This window comes from Copadichromis virginalis, linkage group LG7 (genome assembly GCF_057382275.1).
Source record: "Copadichromis virginalis isolate Kocher_CV1m ecotype Utaka linkage group LG7, C_Virginalis_male_GT1.1, whole genome shotgun sequence".
NCBI lineage: Eukaryota > Metazoa > Chordata > Actinopteri > Cichliformes > Cichlidae > Copadichromis > Copadichromis virginalis.
Genome location: NC_140624.1, coordinates 60,480,415 through 60,507,959, shown reverse-complemented (window position 1 = coordinate 60,507,959; position 27,545 = coordinate 60,480,415). Strand labels below are relative to the sequence as shown.

At 40.9% G+C, this 27,545-nt stretch overlaps 2 protein-coding genes across 2 annotated transcripts; one reads left to right on the top strand and one right to left on the bottom strand.

Moving 5' to 3' along the window:
• Positions 1-1,950: 1,950 nt before the first annotated feature.
• Positions 1,951-16,032, bottom strand: uba2 (ubiquitin-like modifier activating enzyme 2). Its single transcript, XM_085464561.1, has 17 exons — positions 15,793-16,032; positions 13,050-13,133; positions 12,869-12,939; positions 12,699-12,763; positions 12,508-12,608; positions 12,181-12,302; positions 10,523-10,590; positions 10,240-10,361; positions 9,764-9,863; positions 9,136-9,287; positions 7,321-7,414; positions 7,038-7,150; positions 6,457-6,612; positions 5,671-5,767; positions 4,936-5,041; positions 4,689-4,831; positions 1,951-3,267 (listed from the first exon to the last, which is right to left on the bottom strand). The coding sequence occupies exons 1-17, from the start codon at positions 15,931-15,933 to the stop codon at positions 3,062-3,064; spliced, it is 1,941 nt and encodes a 646-aa protein (XP_085320687.1). The 5' UTR covers positions 15,934-16,032; the 3' UTR covers positions 1,951-3,061.
• Positions 16,033-17,257: 1,225 nt separating this feature from the next.
• On the top strand, positions 17,258-25,500 carry lcat (lecithin-cholesterol acyltransferase). Its single transcript, XM_085464562.1, has 7 exons — positions 17,258-17,727; positions 21,126-21,282; positions 21,505-21,620; positions 21,825-21,920; positions 23,964-24,188; positions 24,264-24,459; positions 24,750-25,500. Exons 1-7 carry the CDS (start codon positions 17,577-17,579, stop codon positions 25,129-25,131), a joined length of 1,323 nt encoding a protein of 440 aa, XP_085320688.1. The 5' UTR covers positions 17,258-17,576; the 3' UTR covers positions 25,132-25,500.
• The last annotated feature ends 2,045 nt before the right edge of the window (positions 25,501-27,545 follow it).

Genomic DNA, 27,545 nt, shown 5'->3' with positions numbered 1-27,545 from the left:
TTTAGGTCATTACTTAAGGATTAATGCACCAGTTATTAAAACCCCCCCCCCCCCCCCAAAAAAAAACCATTTAATGCATGATTAATTGAATAAAATTAAGTGATGAAGTTTTACTTCTAAAAGGTCAAAGATCAAGTGCGGGCAGACAGGTTTCCGCATGTGAATGTTAATACTAACAGGGGAAGCTGCTATGTTTACACATCCATGAGGCTTACAAGGACCTTCCGTGCCACCACCTCAGCGATTGCGACTGTATTCATGGTTCCTGCACACAAACCCCACTTAAAATGCACCAAACCACACAGCACGAACATCAGTGTGCCTGAATGGTGTTGTTTTGAGCTTTCCTTGCAACAACTCTGTGATTGGGGATTAGAGATGTCCTCTCACTGACATCATACAGAGCCAAGAGTGGAAAAAGATGTTTGAAACTGAGCATTTAGAGCAGTGTAAGGTCTGAGCTTTCAGCTCATATAGAATACTTGTACATTTTATTGACTTTATTTTCTGTCTCTTGAATCATGGAGCAATGAACCTTTAGGCTTCCTGTACACATATAAATGTCCAATCTCTCTATTTGTTAGCCATAGTTCTCTTTAAAGTCTAGTTTAAAATAATTTATCCCTATCAACAAATCATACTATATAAGCAACACATATTATTATTTAGTATTTCTTTTTTATCCTACATTTTCATATTCTTATCTTAATTTTCTACTGGAAACAGTGACATTTAACCTAATCACGCTACATTTTCTTAAAACTGTTTATAGTAAAGTCTAGTCTCTGTTTTGCATCACAGGAATTTGGCTCATGCATATCTCATTCTTTAAAGACACTGTGAGTATTTAGCGCATATCCTGGAATGAGGGAAGGGTAAAAAGCTACAATCTGTTTATTTAATTTCTTTTATTCCAAATGGCAGTTTGCATTTTTTTTTCTATAAATGGCCTGTATCTGTATAGCGCTTTGCTTCACACACACATTCACACACTGGTGATGGCAAGCTACATTGTAGTCACAGCCACCCTGGGGCGCATTGACAGAGGCGAGGCTGCCGGACCCTGGCGCCACCGGGCCCTCTGACCACCATTAGAATAGAATGTGAGATCCATATTAGAATTATGGATCTCATATTATCACAGCCAAAGTTTCAGTTGATGATGTCAGAATATGTGCCGGACATCCCTGCAAGTGTTTCCTTCACTTGGGTCTGTATGAAGCCATTGAGAGGTTATATCGCTAATACAACCAACTCAGGCAACATGGTTATCATAGTTAACTAAGATTCAGTTCAATTCAATTTTATTTATATAGCACCAAATCACAAGCTGCCTCAAGGTGTTATACAAATCAAACTGAACTGAATTTTATTGCCCTAAAACTAAAAACTAGATGTAAAGAAGTACAACTAGATGCGAAAAATGCAAAGTAAAACCTGGACTTTTGAAAAAAAAACCAAAAAAACCCAAAACCCTAAATAAATTATGTTATGAACTCGGTAAACTAAAGAAAAATACAAAATATCCTTAATAAAGAAGAAATTTCCTCAGTTTTAGCATTTGTTTAGTTTGGTAATTTCGTATCAAACTTGTCAGAGACTTTCATGGATGTGTTTATTGACACATAGAGAGTCAGCTGCTTTAAAAAGTTGTCTAAATCCTGCTTGTCATACAAACTCCCATCTGTTTTCATACACTTGTCCAGTTCAGGGAGTCCACTCCTGGTCGATGCCAGAGTCTCAAAAAACTGGCCTCTCATTTCCTGAAATCCCTCCCGACATCTTCTGTGCTGTTGTGTTGGTTTAATGATCTTTCTAAACCCTACACATATGAAGTGTTCAACCACAGAAAACCTCCTGGTCTATTTCAGATATACTTTCCCCAATCAGGGTTTCCATTACCAGAAGGCAACAGATTCACATGGACACAAAGACCTGACAAAACAGGAAGCATCTGCAATTTTTGAGTTTATTATCTTCATCAAATTGGTCCAAAGGGCTCTCATAGCTTTTCAATAAGTCAGATCACAATAAAACATGAAATTATGGACATCAACACAAGGGTTAGACGGGAGAAGACAGCAGGTCATGAAGTGCCCGTGGCTCTCACGTTATTTAAGTGCAGGACACTGCTGCCAGACAACCTAGTTTAACCTCTGCAGCATCAAACAGGACAAACTGCTGCTCTGTTTTTTAACCGTTTCTAGACTCAAACAGAGCCAAGAAAAATAAAACTGTAACATGTTTAACATTGAATTACTACTGCCTTTAAAAAGTGTACAGTTCAGTCATTGCCATTTCCCCAGGGAGGTGTGTTGTCTCGTCTCCGTGGCTGTTCGAGTAACTTGTTCTCTAAGAGCTGGACACCTCACTGCGATGAAGTGATGGAGGGCATGTTTACCTTCTTGGAGCCTAAACATGTCAGTTCTAGAAAAGAGGTAGCTAACAAACACCCCTTGGCACAAACTTGCCATCAGTGCCTCTGTGCTTTACTGACCTGCTGACAGACGTCAACAGCACCTACAGGCCAGCCCCGGTCCACACCCACCCAGACTGATTCAGCACAACCTGCTCCCCTAACCCCTCTGTCCCCATCTTCACAAAAACTGAGATCAATATTACAACCCAAGAAAATGTTTTGGTTTTTTAAATCTTATTCCTTTGAAACTTGACATCAAAGCACAAAAACACCCTGACTTGTGTAGCATGAGAAATACAGTACGTTTATAAAAAAATACAAAAAAAATGCACTTTTTGTTTATTTAACCAACAAGAGAAGTAGAAGTGACATAACAGGAAGTCTATGTATTTTTTTTCGTCAAAACTTTTTCTCCCCCCCCCCCGTAGGATATATTGTAGGATCTATTTACAGCATCATGTCAGAGAGTGGAGGGAGTACCAAAGCACAAACACATTTGGGGGGGGAAACTGTTGAAAGAGAAGCCCGGGTTGTAAACGGTTCTTCATGAAGGAGGTGTTTTATTTAAACCTACTGTCTGTCTCGAGTCAAAATTACGAGCAGTCAAAGAGTTTGCAGTCCCTCAGGAGAAAGGGAGGGGAGTTAGTCCAGAGCGATTATGTCATCGTCGTCATTGTTGTCGCCTGCCGATTGGTCTGTCCGTGGGCGCTTGGTGGAGGTCTCGCCAGTTTCGGCGTCTGAGTGCTTCCTCTTTGTGCCACCCGTCGCTGCTGCTGCTGCTGAGCTGGAAGCCGCCCCATCCTCCTCATCAGAGTCGACTATCATGATGTCGTCATCCTCTGACGGAGCTGAGATCGAAGAAGAAGAAACGATACAGGTTTATTTGCACAACAGAGAACAAACAACGATTGCCCTTTTAGACCGTAGTGCTCAAAAACAAGATAAATAGTAGAAAAAAGTAAAAAAGAAAACCAAGCCATTTATTTTGGTTGTTCAGCTAAAATATGTCCACTTATATTCACTAATTACTGCAGCGGTTACCCTAAAGTCTGGAGCAGGACACAGCTCTCACATTATGCAATGCTGCAAGTGGATAGTGCTCCAATAGGGCCTAGTTTTTGCTGCACTGGCTTAGCTCGCTGTGTTAAGGAGAAAACCCATTTTCAATAAGACTAATGCAGAGGCTGGGATTGCCCCAGCGCTCTCTCCACTGGCCTGTCTCAACAAAGCCTGGAACGCCCCAAAAAACTATTGAAACAAACAAACAAAAAAAACTTTCCATTCGATGGAGCTGATAAGAGGGACACTTAAGTGCTCATTTTTATTTATACTATCATTTCTTTCTTTCTTGTTAAAATAAGCTTATATAGTCATTTTTAGAATGTGTGTTTGTGTGCGTGATTATTTTAAAGTAAAACTAATCCATCACAGATTTACAGTACAGTAGTGACACTGACCCTTGGTTGGTCTTTTTGCCAAACCTCCACAACTGCCAGCTTATTCAGGACTGATCTGTTGAGCACACCTATCGGCTTGAGAGCTCAACTTCTGACACAGAACTAAGTCTCTTCTAACTGCTTGTGTCAAAGTGTATATATAATTACAAAAGGACAGCAGAAATGTAACATGAATGTGAGGTGAGCTTTTAGAGCACAAAAATAGTGTACATGTAGGCAAAGATGTGCTCTAGACGAAGAAACTCAAGAGTTGTTTGGCCATCACAGTGATGGGCATGCTGAATGTGTGTTTTCAGGAAAACACCCTCATGCCAACTGTGAGTCATGGTGGTGGAAATGTTACTGTTTGGGGTTGCTTAGCAGCCTTGCTGCGAGACAAACACCCAGAAGTCAGTGGACCACCAAGGACCAACTCAAAAAGAGGAAACCAAAGCTTATGCAATGAATAAGTTGAAGCTGAGAATCTCATCAAAATGTTGAAAAGCATACAGATAATGACAGCGCAATGGAAAACCCCGAAGGATCCCCAAACTGAGGCAATTTTGAATAAACTGGTCAAATTTCCCACCGTCAGATTCCGATTTTCCTTCAAAGAACTTTTGGCTTCTCCAAATGTCACACTATTAATATTTGTCTTGATTTGGACTAACATATTTCTGAAATCTGTATCTGTAGGCTTTTCTGTAGGAGGATAAACGTACTGAAAACGTCCACAGCAGTTCCAGAGGGCGTCACTTTATTATCATTTTTACAAGACTGTATGTTAACGCCTCCAGTCATGGCATTAGCATCGTGACCACTACGATGCTGACCTTTAGAGGATGTTGACGGCTGGGCGGAGTCCTTGTTGCCGTTGGTGATGCTGTTAACCTCCTCTTGGTTAGTCTGAGGGGGTGGAGCCTTATCTGGGGCCTCACCTACTACCTCGAATTCCACATCCCGCTCTAGGTCCTCACTGCCAATAAGGAGAGATGCACACACTTTTCAGCTTTGGTCCCTTAGAGAGGCTGACTGTAAACTGTGAATTTCATTCATGCGTTCATGCACACAGGTACATACACGTGCAGGACATTAATGAGGAGTGTGTAGTCTTGGAGGAAGTCGTCAGCTTGGAGCCGGCTGCCGTTACGGATCCCAAAATCAGAAAGAAATTTGTTGTTGTTGCCTGTGAAGAGAAAGAATAAGTATAAATGTAAGGAGAATGCATTCTTGAACCTATAAAGACCGTAAATAACACAATTTCATAATTTAACTACCAACTACTAACTAACTGTTAGTAGTTAAATTAATTCCTACTATAAAAAAGTTATTATACTCCTTTCAAACACTGTATCAGTTTTATCATTAAAGCTGTTACAAATTAAAACTGAGATCCAGCCGACTAACTGAGGCGTTTCTGTTTTTGCCCTGGAATGACTTTTACCTACAGACATCCTGACAAATGCTATTAGAGCACCCTCTTCTGTCCATATGGACACTTTCCACTTGCACTAAATGAAAAACAACTCCCATCTATATCTCTATAGGCAGATATTATCTTTAGCATCATTGTCTGGTACGTTTTATTTTGCACTCCTGTCTTGTGGGTAAATGATCTTACTCTTGCCTGTCCCTCTTCTTTTGGTCTGTCCATCCAGTCTTTCCTTTTTACCATCTCTCTCTAGATCTCCTTTGAGATGTGATTACAACCATCATTTTCATCTTTTCTTCTCTGCCTTGCCTTTTCCTCTATCCTCTAAAAGCCCCCGGTCAAAGCTTAAAGTCTTACATCCCCCCCGCCCCCTTCTTCCTTACCCTCCGTCTCTCCTTCCTCTGAGGAAATGAGGATGGTTCCCTTTCCATCTTCTATCTGAACGTCTGGAGCCACCATACCAAACCTCTCCTTCACAATCTGCACAGAAAGACAAGGAACACAAAGTAAAAAGTAAGTAAAACAACATCCTGTCATGAAAAAAATGACATTTTTGTGACGCTTTACAATCCCATGTAAAACTAAATACATCCTTACTGCTTTCATAGGAATTACAGTATAGTAGCAGCCAGGCGCTGATAATCATATGCACTTGATTAACTGATTATTAAAAGCAGTGTTTACTGAGCAGTAATACACTCTCACTAGCACATTTATGAGCTTCAGTTCAGGAAGAAAAATGTGAGTCTTGCTCAACAGTTGATCGTTTTAAGATATCACAAAGACATGTCACATTCCATATGTCATATTTCTATGGGCCAGTGAATTACAATGGAGGCAGTGAATTAAGGTACTGGAGCTCTTTAGTTAGAGGCTTTTCCCCATTACCTACAAATGCACTTAACCTGCTAGATGTAATTGAACTGACTCTAACCAGATTTCTGGGACCAAAAACTTTAAGCACCGGGAAAGATTCATCAGTGGGACAAGGTGTAATCTGTCACGGCAAGATTTTACGATTCTACAAAAGCATAAACTGACACAGTCGATACTGGAAACTGGTGCAGTCTGAACAAGGCAAAGGAAAGGTGTCTGACAGGATAAGCGATGCTCAGGAATTTTACCAATTAATGACATCGTCTTCGATACTGGACGTGCTGTAACATTACCTTGTCTTGCAGAGTGAGCACCATGGTTTTGTGCACGTTGAGTTTGACCGTGACTTCAGGTTTGCTGGCGCAGACGTAGCAGTTAGCGCTGGGCGGGTCTAGCACGCAGGGGACCAGCAGCTTCTTCCTGAGATTGGGGCACTTGTTCAGGAAGATCTGATGCAAGAAAAAATAAGATGGACATAAAAAGAGGCTTATTATAGGAGCCGTATTCTAGTTATGACAAACTCTGGTGTAGTGGCTCTTAACATAAAAAACTAGGCTGCTCTTTGTCGCTTGTGTATGAAAGTTGCACAGGACAATAACAAAAATATGCAGGCATAAAGTCAGAACAAATATTTGACAATATTTTTCAACATTACACTTAAATATACTCCCCCATTCTAGGTTGCTTTAGCAAATCACACCTTTTAGGAGGGTGAACATACTGGTCTATTACCACCTGTGGGTTGGACAAAATGCTAAGGCATTTTCATCTAACAGTGTGCATTAAATTTGGCATCTGAAGCCAAAGGCAGTAGGTACACAAGTGTCAAGAGTCATATATGATCCACTGCTAAAACAGATAACAGCAAACTGACCGTGCGACAGGATTCCAGTTCCCCAGATAAAATCTTGAGCCCCTCCAGCACGATGAGTCCAGCGATGACAGCATTGGTTGTGGCAATAGCTGGGATGATGTTACCTGCCATTGCTGAAGAGAAATTAACAAACACATTTAGAATAGAATAGAATAGAATTGAATAGAATTCAACTTTATTGTCATTGCACATGCACAGGTGCAAAACGCATTTAGATTTTTGGTACTGATTTGTGAATAAAAACTCTGACATGACTGTTTTGTAGCCTTTGTGCGTGACTTACACTTGACATCAAAGCGACTTTTCATGTTCATACTGAAGATGTGCATACGCAGGTTGGCTGCTGCAGTAACAAAGTCCATGGCTGGAGGGTCATCCTGACAGGAAGAGGAGAGGGAGACAGGTAGAGCAGGGTGATAGGACCAAAAATATTTATCACGATATACATTTGAAAATTTGCGATAACGATATAACTGACGATATAATTGACACTACACAAAATACTTTACAACTCCACAACGTTATTAGTGCAAAAAAAAAAATCAATGTATTTTCACTTAAACAAGCAGCTGTTTTTTATGTGCATTAAAGTTATATAAAAATTTAACAGTGCAAATCCAAATTTCTTGCAGACAGTTTAACCAAAAAGGCATTTCCAGTGGAAATTGGCCGACATATCCTCAGCATAACCATGTATAATATCACAAAACTGCCACAAAGCAGATAACAAATAACAAAAAAGGTTATATACACACAATACGGTAATATTATGTTGAAGCTCATTACGTATCACTCCGCGAGGCTCCTACCTACGATAGTCGTAGTGCTCCGACAATCCATCAAGCGGTGCGGGTTCGTAGCTCAGCAAAGTCGTACTAAAACATTTGACAGATTTTCGAGCGCCGTGTACCACATAAACTCATTTCGAGGTCAGTAAACACAACCAGAATTCATACATAAGGCACACGGGATTATAAGGGGCACTGTCGATTTTCAGAAAAATCAAAGGATTGATTTTAAGTGTGCCGTATTTTCCATAAACCACGGTAATAACGACGGTCCGCTAGCATGTGCTACCAAAAATAGTGCTTTGTTGTGTATCTGACGGACGAAAGCTAAACCAGTTCCACACCACTGAAGTTGCAGCATTTTTACAAAACAATTCTGGTTCATCCGTTTCATTCAACAATCCACTTTCACCCTTCTCATTCTCCTTCGCCGCTGTGCTTTTTCTGGCATGTGCGTATGAAAACAAACAACATTATACCGGTATTACCGTGAACGGTATGATATGACCCAGCATTGGAGGCAGGTATTCATCATCTGTGTGCAGCATTTCATTACATCTGGAGCAACTTTCTACTGGAGTAACATTGTATCTGCTGGCTGTCAGTTTGCAAAGCCATTCAGATGAATGTACAAAGTACAATTACTATACTAACATACCAAATGAAACCTGCCCAACAAGTGAAGCTCAGCGACCAGGGTTGACTATTATAATGTGTACTTATTCTGGCAGCCAGCAGAGTGCAGCACTACACTCACAACGCATACTCCACTGAGTGCATGGGCTGTTTTATGTCCACCAATTTTCATTCATTGTCTTAATACATCTTTATTGTTTCTGCAATACAGTCATACTGTGTCATTTATTTAAAGCACTGGCTACATTGTATGTTTGAGCATTTTAAAAAATATTACACTCAATTATGCTCATAGGTCCCGTTAAGCTCATTTCCAACACCATATTTTTGGACTGTAGAGTAGCTTTGCATGAATAATCATCTACTTCATTGACTAAAACAATTTTAGCTCCTCTTCCTTCAAGCCAACTTACTTCTGACTGGCTCACACTACACAAAAATAGATTTGAACAGTAGGTTTGTTGGGCTTTTGTGTGTACTGCCAGAACTATTTTCCTGGGATTACGGATAGCCACTCTCATTGACATGATACAGAGTAGAAAAAACAAAGACTGAGTATCCAGAGCAGTCTGACCTCATTTTCAAAGCTGTGGGCATGTTTCATACAAGCATCCACCATTTTTATATGGAAAAATCAAGTGAAAAACTAATTCACAAGAACGTCTTGTCTTTACCTTATCCCAGACCAGCTCAGCACCCTCGCCCTTTTCCTGCAGCTGTGAGCGGAGCGTCTCCACGCTGTGCTGGAACAGCTGGCAGTAACCCCAAACATCCAGAACCTGCTGGTCCTTCAGACCTGAAGCTGGAGTCCCCTCCTTAGGACACTCTAAAGCCAAGAGAAAGGCACACAATATTGTGGTTAATGAAGCCTTTAAAGCAGTGACCCTTTTTATAATTAATATAAATCTGACATCTCGCAGTTATGTTCCTTGTGTAAGCGAACTGTAAACATAAGTAAATTCCTCCACAGGCTGCACGCTGTGCAAACAGCTGTTCTTTATTACATGTGTCATGTGCTTTTGTTATGTTTGTGAGGACACAAAAAATATTTGCTTCGTTTAAACTTACAGCTAATGTGCAGCTCAGTATCTTCCCAACAAAAAGAAGCTGGACATGTTCAGAAGTAAAACTTATACACAAGTAATAAACTCACAATTTAAAATATTTCGAGTTCTTTTCTCGGTCTTCCTGACTCAAACAAGTTGAAATATGGCCCCTAAACACACATGCGCGAGCACAGGTAACGCCAGGTGATGCTGAAAGCCTGAATGGGCTTAAGCTCCGCGTGCATAAAGGACATACCACTGTTCTCTAGCTGGTGCCAGTCTAAAGGTGTAGGAGCTTTCCTCTTCTTCCATAACTTGTCCATGGTCAGAAGGTACATGATGTCATCTTTGAACAGCTGGAAAAAAAAGGAGCAATCATAAACAACTACTCTACGTCCGTGGTGATGCTATGCTAAATGACTAAACTCTAGGATTCTCAACATTTTCTGCAGCCCACATAAGGACAGAATGATCGCTTCTTCAACGGTTGTGTTCTTGACGAATAATCTGCTAGTTTTTAAAGGAGAGGGGAAAAAAACTTGAAATTTAACTAGTCTAAAAGAAAACAAACAAATATTTGCCAAGCAAACTGTGTACTTCGGGTGTAATATGAAACCATTAATTCCTTTCCTCATTAATCTAACGTTCAAATACGTCGAATAGCAAGGGCAACCACCAGTCTACTCAACATCTCGTGCCCATCCCATTTATACTCGCTTGCTTATTTATTACCTTATTGAAGAGTTTGACAGAATCATATCCGGTGGATCGAGCCCATTCCTTGGTGGAAACACGCTTGATGTCCCCATCCTTATCTGAAGCGGTGGCACGAGCCGCCGTCTCTTCGGGATTCCCTTTTAACCGAATTCACAGCTTTTACACAGCAATTAATTTTAACCTACGTTAATATTCATCCTGCTGTGTGACCAAACAATCAAAAAGGATCCCCGCAAAAACCAAAACAGGGAATACAAAATTGTGAATCCACATTAATGCCACTCTCTCTCTCACTTACATGCAGCCTCTGGGTCCGCTGTGTCCGGCGACACCTCTTGATCTGCATCTTCTTCTCCAAACAGTTGACTGTAGTGGCAACATACAAACAACAGAAGATGACATCATCACACAGCCTATTATCCGCTGATGATTCTGAAAGATCATCTGATGGTTTAGAAATGGTCATATCTAGATTAGTGATTAACAACTGACGAGGTCCCATCTAATCGTAAGACCTCATAGCACTGAGTCACTCCAACAGTGCACTTTGTTCTCAGACTGCTGATTTACTTTTGGTCCCTCAGATATTTGTGTGGGAGGCAGAGCCTCCAGCTTTCTGTCTCCATCCCCTTACTCCCAGATGGTCACAGCAGAAGGCTGCCCCTCCTTGAGCCTGATTCCACTGGAGGATACTTCCTGTTAAAATTTAGTTTTTCCTTCACACTGTTGCCAGCTGCTTGCTTATAGTGGGTCGTCTGATTATTGGGTTTTCTCTGTATTATTGTAGGCTCTTTATCTTACAGTATAAAGCACCTTATGGGCAACTGTTGTTGTGATTTGGTGCTATATAAATGAAACTGAATGTAGTAATTTTCATACACGTGCAGGAACAGTTTAATCAAGATCACACTCTACTCTACGTCCAGTCTTAACTGGAAAAAAGAAGATAAAACCGCGTGTGTCAAAAACTGCACGCAGAAAGTGATCAGATCATGCAGAAAATATCCGATTGTTCAGTCTGACGTCACTAGCCGTGTCTGGGTCTAAACTCCGCTGCAGCTCCATATATCAAACGATCACTGTGGCATTACTGAGAGTTGAAAAACTGTCTAAAGTCTTTCATCTTTAACATCCAGGCATCCATGAAAACGGAATTTATGACATTTAACGGAGTTAGAAGTTAGCAGGGAGTTAGCTCGCTAGCTTCTATCTAAATACAATATAGCATGTCCTGACTGCGGGGTTTTGGAAACAAATTAAAACGTACAGCTCTGTTATCACTTCCAGCATAAATGAAGACAGAAAACTAAACAGCAGTGACGTTTGTAGGGTTACTGAAGTTTGGCTAGCTGGTATATAATGATGTGCTACGTGACCGCTAGCGACACAGCTATGTTAGCATAAAAGTTAACGTGAGTGTTCTCGGTGGTCAGGAACAAATGTAATTGCATGGCAGGATGCTGTAAAAGGACCAAACTTCAGCCAGGAGAACAACTGAGATAATCCATCCACAATACGAGGTTAGTCATTCATGCTGCTGCATGGGCTGGGCTGTAGTTACATCCTAAGGTTTTAAAAACTGAGCTTAAATAAATGATTAGCGGTAATAAAAGCCGAGGGAGGTCAACAGGGATCACTGACTGTTTTAGGAGCTTTTTGAGATAAAATAGAAGAAAATACATAACATTAAACATGTTAACAACACAAAAGCCATATTAAACGCAGACTACTTTAGACCCGGAAGTAGGATTCGTCGCGTCATCACTGAACAACCGGATTTAGAGGTAGTGAGGCACAGTGGGATCACATTTCATGATGTGTTTTTCACCTAACCTGTCCTCTTCCTGCAAGATCAAGCCTGGCAAAAGCCACTAATATTTGCTAAACTAATACGCAGACTGCAATCAAATGTAACTTGAAGCCCAAGAATGCATGCGTAAAAAGAACACGGCTTACTTGAAGAGATATTTGGCCCAGACGATGCAGTGAATGGGCTCAGATGGTGTGTTTCTTATGGTGCATCCTGGGAAGGTCTTCTGTGCTGGTTTCGGCTGGCACTCGTAGCACTCTGTCATTCCCTGGGTAAGAAGCAGCAGAGAAGAGACATGTTCACCGCCCTTGCTCAAAAATCTGCAGCACAGATCAAAATCAAGGCCCTTGATGAATTTTAGTCTGACCCCCATTTCCCTTTGGGTTCTTGGCTACCTTACACACAATGTAAAAAGAGCTTAAAGACATGCAGCCAAATTGTTGGTTCTCTGTGTGAAAAAATATCAGTGCTACCTTCTTGATGACCGTGACCTGTCCCAGGTATCCAGCAGTGCCACTCTCTATCAGAGGGATATCAGCTGCCAAACACATCCTGTTGACATGGTTACGGGCAGCTGGGGAGGCAACACGTGGTTTTATTTACCTCATTTGAAAGCGTTAGCAGTAAAAGAAGATATTTCGGTAATGCTGTAAGACGAGGGTACCTCTGTTATCCAGGGCGTTCATCACAAGCATGAATTTTCTGAAGAACTCCACGTTGTATTCAGGGCTGTTAAGGAAAAAACAAACCACGGTCAGTCCCACATCAGTACATTCTTGAAGGAGCTAACCTCAGACTGACCAAACTGTGAAAAAAAAAGAGAAAGAAACGTGCTTCATGATGCTGTCGTGGTATGCAGTGATGTTGGCACTGGGGCAGAACTGCAAGGCGCTCTCTTTGGCCACCTACAAGACAACAAGAGTAAGGGACGGATGTATAAAGTGCACAGAGGACGTTTAAAATAGCAGCTCAGACAGAACTCTGCAGCCTGCAGGACCAGAGGTGAGTTACATACCTGTGCTTTAGACTTGCCTACATGCTTCTTCTGAAAGAGGAACTGACGGTTCAGGTTGCTGACATCAATTGTGTCCAAGTCAATCTGCCAAAATCAACAGGGTTGTAAAGTCAGTCGAGTCCAATCCAACAATCAAACACTTTTCTATTTGTTTGAACAGAAACGCCTGCTAGGTCACAACAAACAGGGGTAAGTCAGTGCGACAATCAGAGGACTGCACGAGCATTTTAAACACCAAGAGAAACAAGTAATTCTCTGCTGAACGTCTTTCTTTTCATATAACTATTTTACTGCATTTTAATTGTTCTAGATTTGCATTAATGTGTTTTCTATGTGCTGCGTTTGGATACAAAGTTAGAGAGGCAAGACTGAGATAGTTTGGACATATGCAGGAATAGATAGATATGGATATATTGGACAAAGGATGCTGAATATTGAGCTGCCAGGCAGGTGAGAGGAAGACTGCAGAGAAGGTTTTGCACAAGGTTGGTGTGAGAGAAGGGGATGATAGGGAGAGGGTGAGACAGAGTGTTCTGTGTGTATAGCACTGCTGCTAATTCAGTCGGTGACAAATAAAAGTTTCACAATGTTATCTCAATTCTAGCCAAGAGGTTAATTAAATTATTTAAACAGTAGCTGGTTAACTGCTACAGGATTACAGGCACAAGCAGCAAAAAAACCTCACACAGGGTGTTTGCAGGTACCACTGAGATGATGACAGTAAAGTAAAAGATAACCAGAAGACTTTACGACCTGTCGTTGACCCTTTTTAAGAGGGAGAGGCTGTAGTAGCCTTAACTAATGAAGTCTGTGGTGGATGCCAGATGACAAAAAAAATGAAACTGTTTATGTAAAGAGCGAGGACAGACAGGATGGATTCTACTTTCATAAATAAAATACTGCAGCGCCGGTTATTTTGGCTGCAGACATTAAATGCACGCAGTCTCATGTTTGACTCTGGGAGACTGATACCAGCAGGATAAGAGAGAAGGCGAGCACAGGCTCAAACAATGTCATCAAGAGTTTACTGAGACAAACTAGACACTCCTGACTTTTCTAGCTTATCATGTCAATGTCATTCTCAAATGTCCCCCAAATACAGGACACTACACTCAAGAGAGGGGTAAGCAAATCTGAAATCAATCTGCAGGTTCTTATTTGGTTGTATCAATTATAATGTTACCAAAAATATAATAATTAAATAAAGAAATACAATAGCGTAACCAGTGCAAACTGCTTCTAACAAGAACAGAATAAGGAATAGGAGCAAACTTGAGACATCACTCTCTAGTTTGAAAACCAGAAGCCTCACAGACCCTCAATGGTGACAAAGTTCAACGCAGACCTTGTCACTGTGAAAAGGAAATGTCTGCGTTCCCACTACATTTACCCAGCTTCCTGAAGAGAATGGCACTTGCCGAGGTCATGTAGGACCCTCAAAACACCAAAACCTACTTTTGGGTACTCTCTTATTCACAAAGGGTTGCCACAGTGGGTCAATGCACATCATTTGATCAGATCTATTGCTTGTCAGGCAAATGTGTAAACCACTACTCTATGGACAGTGACAAAAGAAACAGAGGTCAGAGGGTGCCCTGACACATATAAGAGCTGTAATAGGCACAGTAATGCAGTAGTTAGAAATGTCCCCTCACAGCATGCAGGCTTCTGGCTGAGGTGACTGTGTGTTAAGTTTGCATGCTCTTGCTGTTCACTCTGGCTTCACAGTGAAAAGATATGCACATTATGTTAATTTATTATTCTAAACTGACCATTGATTTGAGGTTGGTAAAGAGTTTTAAGTGTATAGATTATGATGCCCAAAGAACGTATGGTTAAGTGCCCGAAGTGTTAATTAATAACAACTTAATAATATAATAACTGGTAGTTGATATAGAAGTAAGCTCTAATTGTTATACATAATAAATCTCAACAGTTCCAAAGTGCTCTTGCCATTTCCATTTTCAGTAACACATTTCTTAAATCAATGTGGTGGTTGTGTTATATCTTAGGTACAACAGTGTGATGACAATACAGTGTGCTTGGTGTTTTTTCCTCCTACCAGTGTTGTGAAATTTAAAGCCTCTATTTATTAATGTCAGATTGGCCATTTATGCATTCTGCAGTTAAAAAAATGAAATGGTACAGACACAAGGGGGGGGGGGGGGGGGGGTCCTTGGCTCTAAACCACACAGTACGTAAGGGAGAATTTAATACACAATTTAACAGCACTTTCTGAGCACCCGTGAACTCCTCACGCTCAGCCCCCAACCAGCACGCACATACATTCTATGAATAAAGAAACTGAGCGTTTTGCGTTGATAGATACAGTGAGGATGTTTTTTCCCTATAATACACCGTCCATGGCTAAGCACGGAGATGTCTAAGCACCTCCATGGTGGCACACAGCCCGCGGTGTCCTTACAAAGAAGTTGACTGGCTAACTTAGCAGTGATAATGGCGCCAAATATCCCGGCTACATCGCTACGATCTTGTTCGACTTTTTTCCACCCTCACAGATAGATATCCTTGCCGGTCCATTTGACGCTGTTCACGCGGTGTTAACAAACCACCAGCGAGATAGTAATACAGCTCATCTTTGAATGCCACGTCTCAGCAATTAGCCTGAGCCCACACGTCTCCTCTTGACACACTCATTGCAGCACAAAGAACCAGTTAGCATGCTAGCCGGTTAGCTACCAAAGACACAGCCACACAAACAAACAGCGTGAACGGGACGGACCACTTCGATGTTTTTGAAGCCGGTGAGTACAAGGTTCTTCAGCAGCTCGCAGCCGATCCCTCCTGCTCCCACTACCAGGACCTTGCAGGTGGAGATGGAATCAGCCAGCTCTTTTCGGAGGGAACCCACAAGTTGGACCATGTTGATGGCTAAAGACAGAACCTGCAGCTCCCGGAGGCTAGCTGTTAGCTTCTTCTTCTACACAACCCAAGACCCACCCACTTCCGGGTCACACACTTTTTCTTTTGTGAGAAAAAGTAGTAGTTTGTCATTTTAGCGCCCTCTTCCAAATGCCACTAGTATTTACGATATAAAAGATAAGGCTTTTATAATAGGGATTCGCAATTCCAGGCTTCAACGGCTGGTGTCCTGCAGGTTTTAGATGTGTCCTTGATCCAACACAGTTGATTCAAATGGCTAAATTACCCCCTCAACATGTCTTGAAGTTCTCCAGAGGCCTGGTAATGAACTACTCATTAATTCAGGTGTGTTGACCCAGGGTGATATCTAAAACCTGCAGGACACCGGCCCTTGAGGCCTTGGAGTTGCCCACCCCTATTGTATAAGATATATATAAGATAAAGCTCCTTGAATAGCATTGTCTAAATCTAATTTCTTGTCATTTCATTAGTATTTATACTTAACAGCAATTCTCTTCTCTTTCCCCTCACCCCCCAACCACTCACTGCAGGTGGCTGCCCCTTGCTGAGACTAGTTGTGCCAGTGGTTTTTTCCTATTCAAAGGGAGTTTTTTCCTCTCTACTGTTGCCAAATACTTATTCATAGGGGGTTGTTTGATTGTCAGAGGGTTTTTTCTAGTATTGTAGGGTCTTTACTTTACAATATAAAACACTCTGAAATGACTGAAATGACAGTCCTGTGGACTGTGATGTCATATTTGTTACAAATTCTGTCAAAAATGACATTTTTCGCGTCATTGGGACTTTACACCTAGATACATTGGGGTTATATAAAAGTCACTTTGCCAAAAAAAAAACTGATTGGGGATCTACCTTAAGACTAAAACGTTCTTTCTGGCTCAGAACGACTTATGATGTATTTATCCAGGTTAAACGGCTCGTTGACAGTAAAAGTGTGTTGTTGTTTTTTTAAAGAGAAATCTGGCCAAGAGGGTAGCAGAAATTGAGAATAAGTCATTTCATTATTTTAAAAATAACTCCTTCTTAAATCCTGTAGACTATAAGATAATTACCCAAAATAAATAAGGATATTGAACATTTAAAAAATGTAAAACATCAGGAATAACCTTTTGGGGGCAGATGATCATTTTTATATTAAAGTCTTTTTGGAAATCTCTCTGTGCATACATTCAAAGCTGGTCTGTGAAGAGAAGTGGGATACGTTCACTTCAGCTTCACGTTGCACACATCACATTTGGCTTTGCTTGCTTGAAAAAAAAAATCAGAACATTTTCATTAAAAAATAGTCTTTGTCAATCATTTGCCTTCTGAGGCGTAAATAAACACACGTAGGAGGGATCGATAGGGCGGTGTACCCGTACCGTACACGTTTTATTTGCTCCTGCATGCCACTCTGACCAGACACTCTTGGCGCAGACCTTGAGAGAATTAAACGTGGTTCCCGCAGCACTCAGCAGCCCAGGACGTGTGGATGCACTTTTACTTCAGAGATGGTAAACACAGGGTTTCCTCTGGTGTGACCTCGCGTGTTTTCTTCCCGGCTGGCCCGCCTCTGCCTCCGCCTCCAGCTGCAGCGCACAGACTGAGCTCCGTCCAGAGCGCCACAGCTGCCCGAAGGAAAAGATGGGATCCGCAGGACACTTGAGCTTAGTGCTGCTGCTTGCATTTCTGCTGGGGCTTCATCACTCCTCAGGTTTCTGGATCGTCAACGTTGTCTTTCCTCCCCCAGCCAAACCTAAAGTACCCAGCAACAGCACTCCTCCACTTATTATCGGTAAGTACAGGGTCTGTCTGTTTGTTAATATGTATGGAAGATTAAAATATACTGCTGTGATATATACCCGAGATTTATTGTTGATTTAGCTGGACATCTATGCGGAAACATGTAGCACGAAGGTCCAGTACAGTCGGGGGGTGGGGGTGTTTTTAGGTCACACACAGCACTCTGTACATTTGACCCTGCAGGCAATATCAGTGTTTTCTCATCAGGAAAGCTTTAGGGACACAATTTAGTGACTGTGCTTTGGATAAACCTCCACGCTCAAACTGAAAGACTATTAAACCTGTTCTTTTCCTACATATAATTTAAAATAAATCGTCCTCTCTATCTCAAGAAATTTCTTTTAAAGTTCAGCTTGCCTTTTTATGAAATCTCAAACATCCAGAGAGAGACATTTTCGCCTCAGAATTTGAAGAAGTGGTATTTTTATTGTCTTTGATATGATGATGTTTAAACACTGGACTGACCAGATCGCAGAAGAACTGCTGTGTACGCGGTGCAAATAGTGTAGCTGGGTAACGGTAAATCATGCAGCTTCTCCTGTGGGTCAGGGGTCAGTTTCGCAAATTCAGAAACAGATCCAGATATTTGCATTTCACAAAACTGTCTGCTATGTCAAATACACCTTATTTGCTGAATTCTGGGTAAATTAAGGCTAAAAGAAAACATGTGACCACATCAAGGTAATCATCGTAAATCACCCACCCCGGGATAAAGTGTTTTGGTAGGTTTTGTGCTATTAGAAATTAGATGATGTTATCCCTTTTAGGCTTACACTGTACCATTTCCCTCTTTCTGCTGCTTGTGATTCACAGTTAGCAGTCAAAAAGTCATCGTCCAGTCAGGGATTTGTGCAGTCTACTGCACAGGAGCTCCAAGTAAAGGACAGGCAAACAAAATGAGGAGATTTTGACTAAAAGGAGATAAAGAAAATGCTTTGAGTTCTACATTGATTGCTTTAAGTGAACCAATCGACTGACATTTATTTAAACTCAAAAAACAATGTGACTAAACAGCACTAACAGTTTTACCCATGACTTCAATATGATTTTGTGAAAAAAGTAAGTGAAATAAGTGGAAGAGATGGGTGTAGAAATGTCCTTACCTATAAAAAAAGGCAGATTACTGTCGGCTCGTTTCAAGAAAGACTGGTAGGTGTCAACCGACAGCTTTGACAAGACCTTAAAAGTGTTCAGCGAGAGTAGAAGTACCAAAGAGTCAACATGAAACACCTGCAGAAATCTCTGCAACTTCCTGAAATATATCTTTAACACTGAAAAAGAATGGTGGTTATGGAAGGACAAAGAAAGGAAGCAACCACTCAAAATGAAAAACAAAAACAAACAAACAAAAAAAAGCGTTGCTGAAATTTTAAAGTTTGCAAAATGCCACCTCGATGTTTCACATCACCTATTTAGCAGTCGTCTTGTGTGCAAAGATGCTAAGTCTGAAGGAATAAAGGCAACACATCATCACAACTCTAAGGCATGGTGGAGGGAGCATCCTGGCATGGGCCCTGTACTTTGAAGCAAGTTCAACATTACCAGGTCACCTTTCTTTCTCTGGTTTCAGCATTAGCAATCAGGCTAAGCCGTCGATCAAAGGTGATTATGAGCTTGATAAGTTAACCCAGGATTTATCTATCGAAGCACGAGTGTGTTCGCATGAAAGGGGCGATATCTGGGAGCAGAGCAACTGATTCAGGTAAAACTATGTTATTATAAGAGGTTAACCACATAAAAGCAGTGATGTGAGCGACTGCAACATGAAAGGAATCAGACAGTAAATTACAGCACTGAAAACACCTAAAGTGTGTGTTTGTGCTATAAGTGCTCTTTCATTAAGTCATAAAAGAACAGATGTATTATAATTGTTATTACTCATATTTAGATAAGCAAAAGATAGTTTTAGTTTTTATCATTTTCAGCTGCAGCCCTGGTGATGTTTAAAGGTCTGAGAGCAACCAAAGAATAAATCTCAGACCTTCCCAACCGCAGACGTTTCCTTCTTAAAGTGAAAATGAGATCATTAATATAACAACATTAGATAAATTGGATTCCACTGTTTGTTTTTGTTTTGTTTTCTAAATTGTAGTGTGGTTTTTATTTCCAACTTAAATTATATAACTCTTTAATGTGGCAGGAAATTAGCTTATCAACATCTGGTCTCAGGATCCTCCAGAGCAAAGCAGCTGTGCACATTTTTTAATTGCAAAACAGGAGACAGAATATTGACAGGATATCAAGGAGAAACAGAAAAACACAATAAGACAGAGTGTAGGTAGGGGTTATTATAGCTTTGTATTTTCTAATTAGTTTTAATTTTAATTTTATTTTGACCTGTTGTTTTGAATTCTGACTGAATTCTATATATATGAAATTTAACAAAATTGAAAAATAAAATACAAAAAAAAGTACAGGATAGTGTATACTGTATACATTCCCAAATTTAGTTGCAGATTTTAATTCAGTCTCTCTCCAGTTCCTCAATGTTCCCAGTCTTTAATCTCAACGTTCCCAGTCTTTAATCTCAACCTCCCCAGTCTTTAATAGCTCCAGAAGCATCTTCCAAATGTCAAAAAATTCTGATGATCTTTTCCGAAAAGTATAGTTTTTATTTTTATTTCCTATGACCAGTGATCTATAGCAGTGGTTCCCAGCTCTCTGAGCTGGTGACTCTTCATCATGCAAAAAGTCACTTTGCAAACTCTTATCACAGCTTTAATTAATGAATAATCTCTTTGATTTCTTTCAGTTCAATTAAATGATTCCTCAGTTTCATGTTTCATATTTCATACAATATGAAACTGAAGAAGTCAGAGAGCTTCTGATTCCTTCTGATGACACGCAATCTGTAAAAAAAAAATATGATTAGGATCATTGATTTATGACAGCTGTCTGGGAAGTCCATCAGTTCATCAGTTCTTTGTTGCATGGTTGTTAATAGACCTCTCTGCATTGAATCATACCTGTTATTAATCTCTGTCTCTCTTCCACAGCATGTCTTAATCCTGTTTTCCTTCCCTCACCCCAACCGGTCACAGCAGATGGCTCCGCCCCTCCCTGAGCCTGGTTCTGCCAGAGGTTTCTTCCTGTTAAAAGGGAGTTTTTCCTTCCCACTGTCGCCAAAGTGCTTGCTCATAGGGGGCCATTTGATTGTTGGATTTTTCTCTGTATGTATTATTGTAGGGTCTACCTTATCTCACAAAGTGCCTTGAGACGGCTGTTGTTGTGATTTGGCACTATATAAATAAAATTGAATTGAATTGAATTGAATTGGAAGTTTGCTGAACTTCGGCAGCAGTTTGCAGTGCTGTGTATTGGTCCCACTTTTTCCTGCAGTACAATTAACATTTGACACACTGTTGTGTTTGCATGTGCCCTCCTGCTCAGTACCGGGGAACCTGGGGAACCGTCTGGAAGCCAAAATAGACAAGCCGTCGCTGGTCCACTGGCTGTGCTACAAGAAAACTGAGAAATGGTTCCCACTGTGGATCGACCTCAACATGTTCATACCCATAGGTGTGGACTGCTGGATCGATAACATCAGGTGAGACCTGCTGTCTGCTCTCACATCCACGTTTAAGCAGTTTAACAACACCTTTGATCTACAACTTTGCCTTACTGTAGGTGACAGCTGAGGAACAGACTTTTATGTTATGCTTACGCTTGTCAGTTTTGTTTATCTTTAGTCAGGTTTTTCATCACTGAATACATGTTTTGCAGAATTTGAAAACTTAGCCATGTGTTTCCACATTTGTGCGTCCTGCAGACTCGCTTACAACAGGACAACTCGGCGGTCATCCAACTCACCCGGGGTGCAGGTGCGAGTGCCTGGATTTGGGCAGACCTATTCCATTGAATATCTTGACTATAACAGACTGGCTGGTGAGAAAAATACATCTGTGTTGGTAAACTGGTAAATTTGGGGGACTAGTTTCTGACATCTTTTAATGTATTTCTACACTGAGTAACAGAGAAATGTTTAATGGTCATGAAGGCAAAAATATAAAGGAACATGTAGCCCAGTGCTTTATTTCCATACTAGATTTGGACTCTTAAACTGACCGAGTCTGCTACTGTTCTCTGAAGGTTACTTTTACACCATGGTGGAACATCTGGTCAACGTGGGCTACATCCGAAACGAGACCGTCCGCGGAGCACCGTATGATTGGAGAGTAGCTCCTAGTAAGTCTGTATTATTTTTATGTTAAGAGAGAAAGCACGGTGCTTTGCATGTGTTTGCTTACGAGTATACAAAAGAAGTTTCCTGAGCAGCTCAGCTTCTGCTGTTTTTTCTTTTTTTTTACTAATTATGCCACGCAGGGGGGGTCAATGATAAAAATCTACATTACTAAAGAACATTAACTTATGCTTTTATTTAATCATGTATTAAAGTCATGTTACTTTTTTTAATACAATAGGAGCAATTTTCAGATGTGCTTCCTAGTATAGTACAGATAATTGTGGTAATTACTTTGACTTTTAATGTCTCCCAACTTCTGAGAAGAAAAGTCTTCACTAGCCACTTTAACAACTATATACTTCACTATGTTCTTCTGCAAGTTGCTGAATTTAGTGCTGGAAAGGTGAGTTTGTTATGTCGGTGGGAGAAGCAGGATTGAACCAAGCGATAAAGTTGTCGGTCGAGAATACTAATATATGCTGATGCTACAGTATTGTACACCCCATAATTTGGTAGCGTGTAGCAAATATAACTTCAAGTATTTGTTTTCTGTGTGACTTTGTTAGATTCTTACATTGCTGTAGAGGAAGTTTGGCGCATTCTTCACATTATAACAACTCTTCTTGAAGTTTTTGGGCAATTGTTTTTGATGTCCTGCCACATTTTAATCAGGTTGAAGTCAGACAAATGGTTTCACATTTGACTCTAGAATACTTCTATATATAGAGTTCATGGTTGACCCAACTACTGAAAGGTACCCAGGTGCTATGGCTGCAAAACAAGTCCAAATCATCACCTCTCCACTACCACTGGATTCAGTTGAAAACATTTAATATGAGGGATTTGTGCTGATATGTTGTATTTGGTTTATGCTACATGTGATGCTGTGCATTATGGTCCATATGTCCACTTTGGTCTTATTTTTCTAAAGGACATTGTTCCTGAGGTCTTTGCTCAGGTGCAACTTTGCAAACCTAAGAAGAGGCTTTCTGTTGGCAATCAAGCCAAACTTGAACAGCCTTTTTTTAACATGCTGACTGAGACCTGTAGAGTCTGAGATGTAGCTCCTGGGGTAAATTTGCTGGTATGTAGATATCATGAATGTTTTCGTCTTCTCACTGTACAATGATGGACTTCAGACTGTATGGGAATGGCCTTATTGATTATTGCTGATATATTTCCTCCTTATGGGCGATCGTGGCTTAAGAGTTGGCAGTTCGCCTTGTAATCGGAAGGTTGCCGGTTCGAGCCCCAGCTTGGGCAGTCTCAGTCGTTGCGTCCTTGGGCAAGACACTTCACACGTTGCCTACTGGTGGTGGTCAGAGGGCCCGGTGGCGCCAGTGTCCGGCAGCCTCGCCTCTGTCAGTGCGCCCCAGGGTGGCTGTGGCTACAATGTAGCTTGCCATCACCAGTGTGTGAATGGGTGGATGACTGGATATGTAAAGCGCTTTGGGGTCCTTGGGGACTAGTAAAGCGCTATATAAATACAGGCCATTTGTCATTGTGTTAACACATATCTGAATGCTGCAGACCATCAAACTGCCAAAATCTCAATAATCAAATGCTCTGATTAGCAGCGCCTGGCTGCTACTTATCCTATTAATTCCACTGGAAGTAAAAGGAGTGTATTTTGTTTTTCACACACTGCTTCTGCATGTTGGTTTAGCTTTTTAAAAATATATATTGACACAGTGTAGCATATCACAGGTTGCTTTTCATCTGAGGTTGCAGTTACCTCATTTTAATACCTGCTAAGGACCACGTGATTTTTATTTACCAGCTGGTTCTTAGAGCTAACCCTAGAGAGAGGAGTGGATTTTCTTTTAGGACACCAAAACTCTAAAACAAACTCACTAGTTTTTATTCACACACTGACTGTGAGTACATTTGGTGTTGCATGTCCTGATTGTGGCAGCAGGTTCTCAAGTTATTTTGACCAGATGCAACCAAATTTTAATTACACTACATAATGACGTTTGATGTGCACCTCTTAAGGTTCTTGCTGTGAGCCTGTAACATTTTTATTTCCCTTCGTCCCCCCACAGATGAGAATGCAGAGTACTTAGCAAAGCTGCAAAACCTGGTTGAGGAGATGTACAACCAGTATCAGGAGCCTGTCTACCTGGTGGGACACAGCATGGGATGCCACTATGTCCTCTACTTCCTCAACCAGCAGCCTCAAGCCTGGAAGGACAAATACATCAGAGGCTTCATTTCTCTAGGAGCGCCATGGGGGGGTGCAGTAAAAGTACTCAGGGTCCTGGCTTCAGGTAATGATAAGAACGCACAGAACAGAATACAGATGGAGGGGCTAGAAAGCGGTGTGAACCTGAAACTCTTTACAGGAGTAAATGATGGCCTCTCGATGATTTCGAACCTAAAGATTCGGGAGGAGCAGAGGATGGTAACCACCAATGCGTGGATGCTTCCTGTAGAGGGCATCTGGCCAAGTGACCACGTATTCATCTCCACGCCGAACTTTAACTACACTACAAAGGACTACCAACGGTTTTTCAAAGACATTGATAATGAGGAAGGCTGGTAAGAAACAGTTTGGTTGGTTTTAGAAAGTCTTGATTGCCAAAAGTTAAAAAAGCAGACCAGAAATTGTATAGTACCAGTGGTCATCTGTATTTACTGCTTTACCTCTCCTTTGAGAGCAGAAAGTGTGAAATTTCTGGGCTCTTTGTCTTCTACTTCTATTTCTATCTAAATGGTAGCATCTTGCTTTTTCTTGAACTATACCTTTTTAGCATATAGATCAAATACTTCTCTTTTTGGTGTATTTTTTCTAATAGCAAACAATGATCATGCCCTCTTGTTGGCTCCAGGTATATGTTGGAGGACACCAAGAACCTCACTAGTGATCTCCACCCTCCTGGCGTCGAGGTATGGTGTATGTATGGCATGGGCCTTCCAACTGCCGTAACAAACATCTACGACGAGGTCTTTCCCAACGGGGACCCAGTGGACTTTGTTTATGCCGATGGAGACGGCACGGTGGACACGTTCAGCATGAGTTTATGCAAACGCTGGGTGGGGAAGCAGGAGAAGCCCGTCCATATCACAGAGTTCAGAGGGCTGTTCCATCTGGATATGGTGTTTCACGAAAAGGTGCTCAACCAAATCCAGGACATCCTGGAGGGCAAATCGGACACACCCACAGAGGTTGATGTCAGAACTGACACTGAATACAGGCGTTCAGGAGTTTGAAGCCATTTACAGTGCTAGAGTCTCACATAGGTGACTTTTGAGCCAGATCAAACATCAAGCTTAAAACAAATACCAGTACCGTCTCTTATCTCAAGCAGGTACAACAGCTCAAAACTAAACGCTGCTGACTCAACAATGTGGGTTTTAACCCTGACCTGATTATTACTAAACTGAGGTCATGTGTTTAGTTACCTTACGTCTGAAACTTGGTGGCAATTATGGAAATATAATAATCACAGTAATTAAAAATGTAGTAAGAAATTTTTATGATGGTTTTAGTTTTCTTGTTTTCATCTGTGTCCTCCTGTTACATCATCATTATCATTTTATTATTTTCATGCATAAAGACCCAATAAATATGAGACATTTTGTTGTGTGAGATTATTGGATTATTCCCTCAGAAACTTTGTTTTTGATAAGTTATGAGCAATGATCATGAATATTTTTTGAAGTGCTGTTGTGTAAACAGCCGTCTGAATGGTTCACCTTAAAATTACAGCATTTAAGGTCACAAAAGTCCACCTGTGTGGGTCACTTGTTTGGTTCCAGTACAAAAGTCAAGCCTTTATCTCATCTGTTGTTCGACAGCATCTGCTGCTGTGGACTCTTGACTCGCTGAAGTTGCATTACAGCCAGGTGTAGTGCCAAAATAGTTGCCCCCGTCAGAAAGTGCCTTCCCATCCTCAAGAGAGCGCAGAGGAGCAGGAGCCACGGCGCGTTCATGACTGAAAGAAGAGTTCGCGACTCCTCTTTCAAAATAAAGTCTGTCCTGCAATCAAGTGTTTTAAGAAATAATCTGGATAATTGTGGTCAATATAATTTAATTTCCTTTATGTTAACTGCAGAATTTTAAACTGTAAGGAACACATAATGCTAATCTTTAGACAAAGCTAAGATTCATAGACATATATATTATTATTCTTTTTTTTCAGGAGTCATTGTGCAACAATTATGTACATGCAGGACAAATAAAAGCTTCCTATGCTGGCGGATATTTTACACTGATGTCACACTGAATCTGTAAAATAATAGTTTAGAGTTAAAAAAAGATTTCAAAGGAACTCTAAATAACTTGATGCCAGCATCACACTGTTTTTCCCTGCAGAGGGACATTGATTTGTCTTGTCACATGTTTCACATGTTCTTTTTGTTTGTTTGCTTGTTTGTTTGTTTTAAAAAAACAGTTTATACTGTATACTGCACTTATTACTTTACTCAAGACCCCACATTATCATATTACTTCAGAGTAGTTTACTCTCAGACTGCTGGTTTACTTTACTTGTGGTTCCTACAATAATTAAAAGTAGAATGTATCAGGGCGAGGACACTTGTGACAAAGACTCCACTTGTGTGGAATGTTTGTGTCACAAACTCCAGCTTGACATATGGGCAGGTGTAAAAGTCATGCAGTGTTTATTTGCCATTTATTATGTGTTAAAAATAATAGAGTTAACAAAAGAAAAATGTGGGGGAGGAGGACCAGGTGGTTGAGGCAAATCAAAGAAATTAATAGTGCCTACAGCTTCTCTAAAGGTCAAGTCAACCAATGCTCAAACAAAAAGGCCCATCTACACAAGGGGTCAGTCAAAACCATTCAAGTGTTAAGAAATCAGTTTCACCCCGGTTCTTTTTATTCCTCGGGCATCCAGAGACGGCACCGGAACTCAGTAGTCATTTTCACAAAACCTTTATTCATCTTTATTCATCTTCATTTAAGCATGCATCTCCTAGAAGGGAAGACGTGCAAGAGTAAGAGTAATCTCCTCACCTAAGCTACACCAAATTCCTCTACACAACAGAGAAAACAGAGTTAACATATTACAAACACTGGTAACTGGTAGACCCCACCCAGGTCTCCCCTGGGGAATTTCCACTCAACATTAACTTCTCTTTGTCTTACTTTCACAGTTCAAAATGGGGAAGGGCCTCCTAGAAATCTACTCCTAAATTCATTACACACTCAGGCCTTTATTGCATCCAGGGCAGTGTCAGTGTCTCTACAATAATTCTACATCCTACCTAACACATTTTTAAACTCTCAAATAAGCTACGCATATCTTCACAAGAGAGGTATCAACCGCACACCCTAGTGTTTCTAATAACTGTTCCTCTGTTACATATCTACAGGGTACCCCCAAGCTTACCTGTCCAACCTCCTAACACAACCATTCTATTCACACACAAAATCTAAGTCACAGAGAGTCAGAAGCAGCCTCAGCTGGCCAGGGAGCTGCCCTTTTGTAATTGGCTTACTACGCCCAGATCAGCTAATAGATGTATGCCAATTAAGTTTGAATGGGCCAATAGTTGGAAGCTCTACACATGGAAGACGAGAGAAACAACAGCGCCACTTATTGTGGCATAAAACATAAAACATAGGCTTTCAAAACCTCAGCTAATTTGAATAACTGACA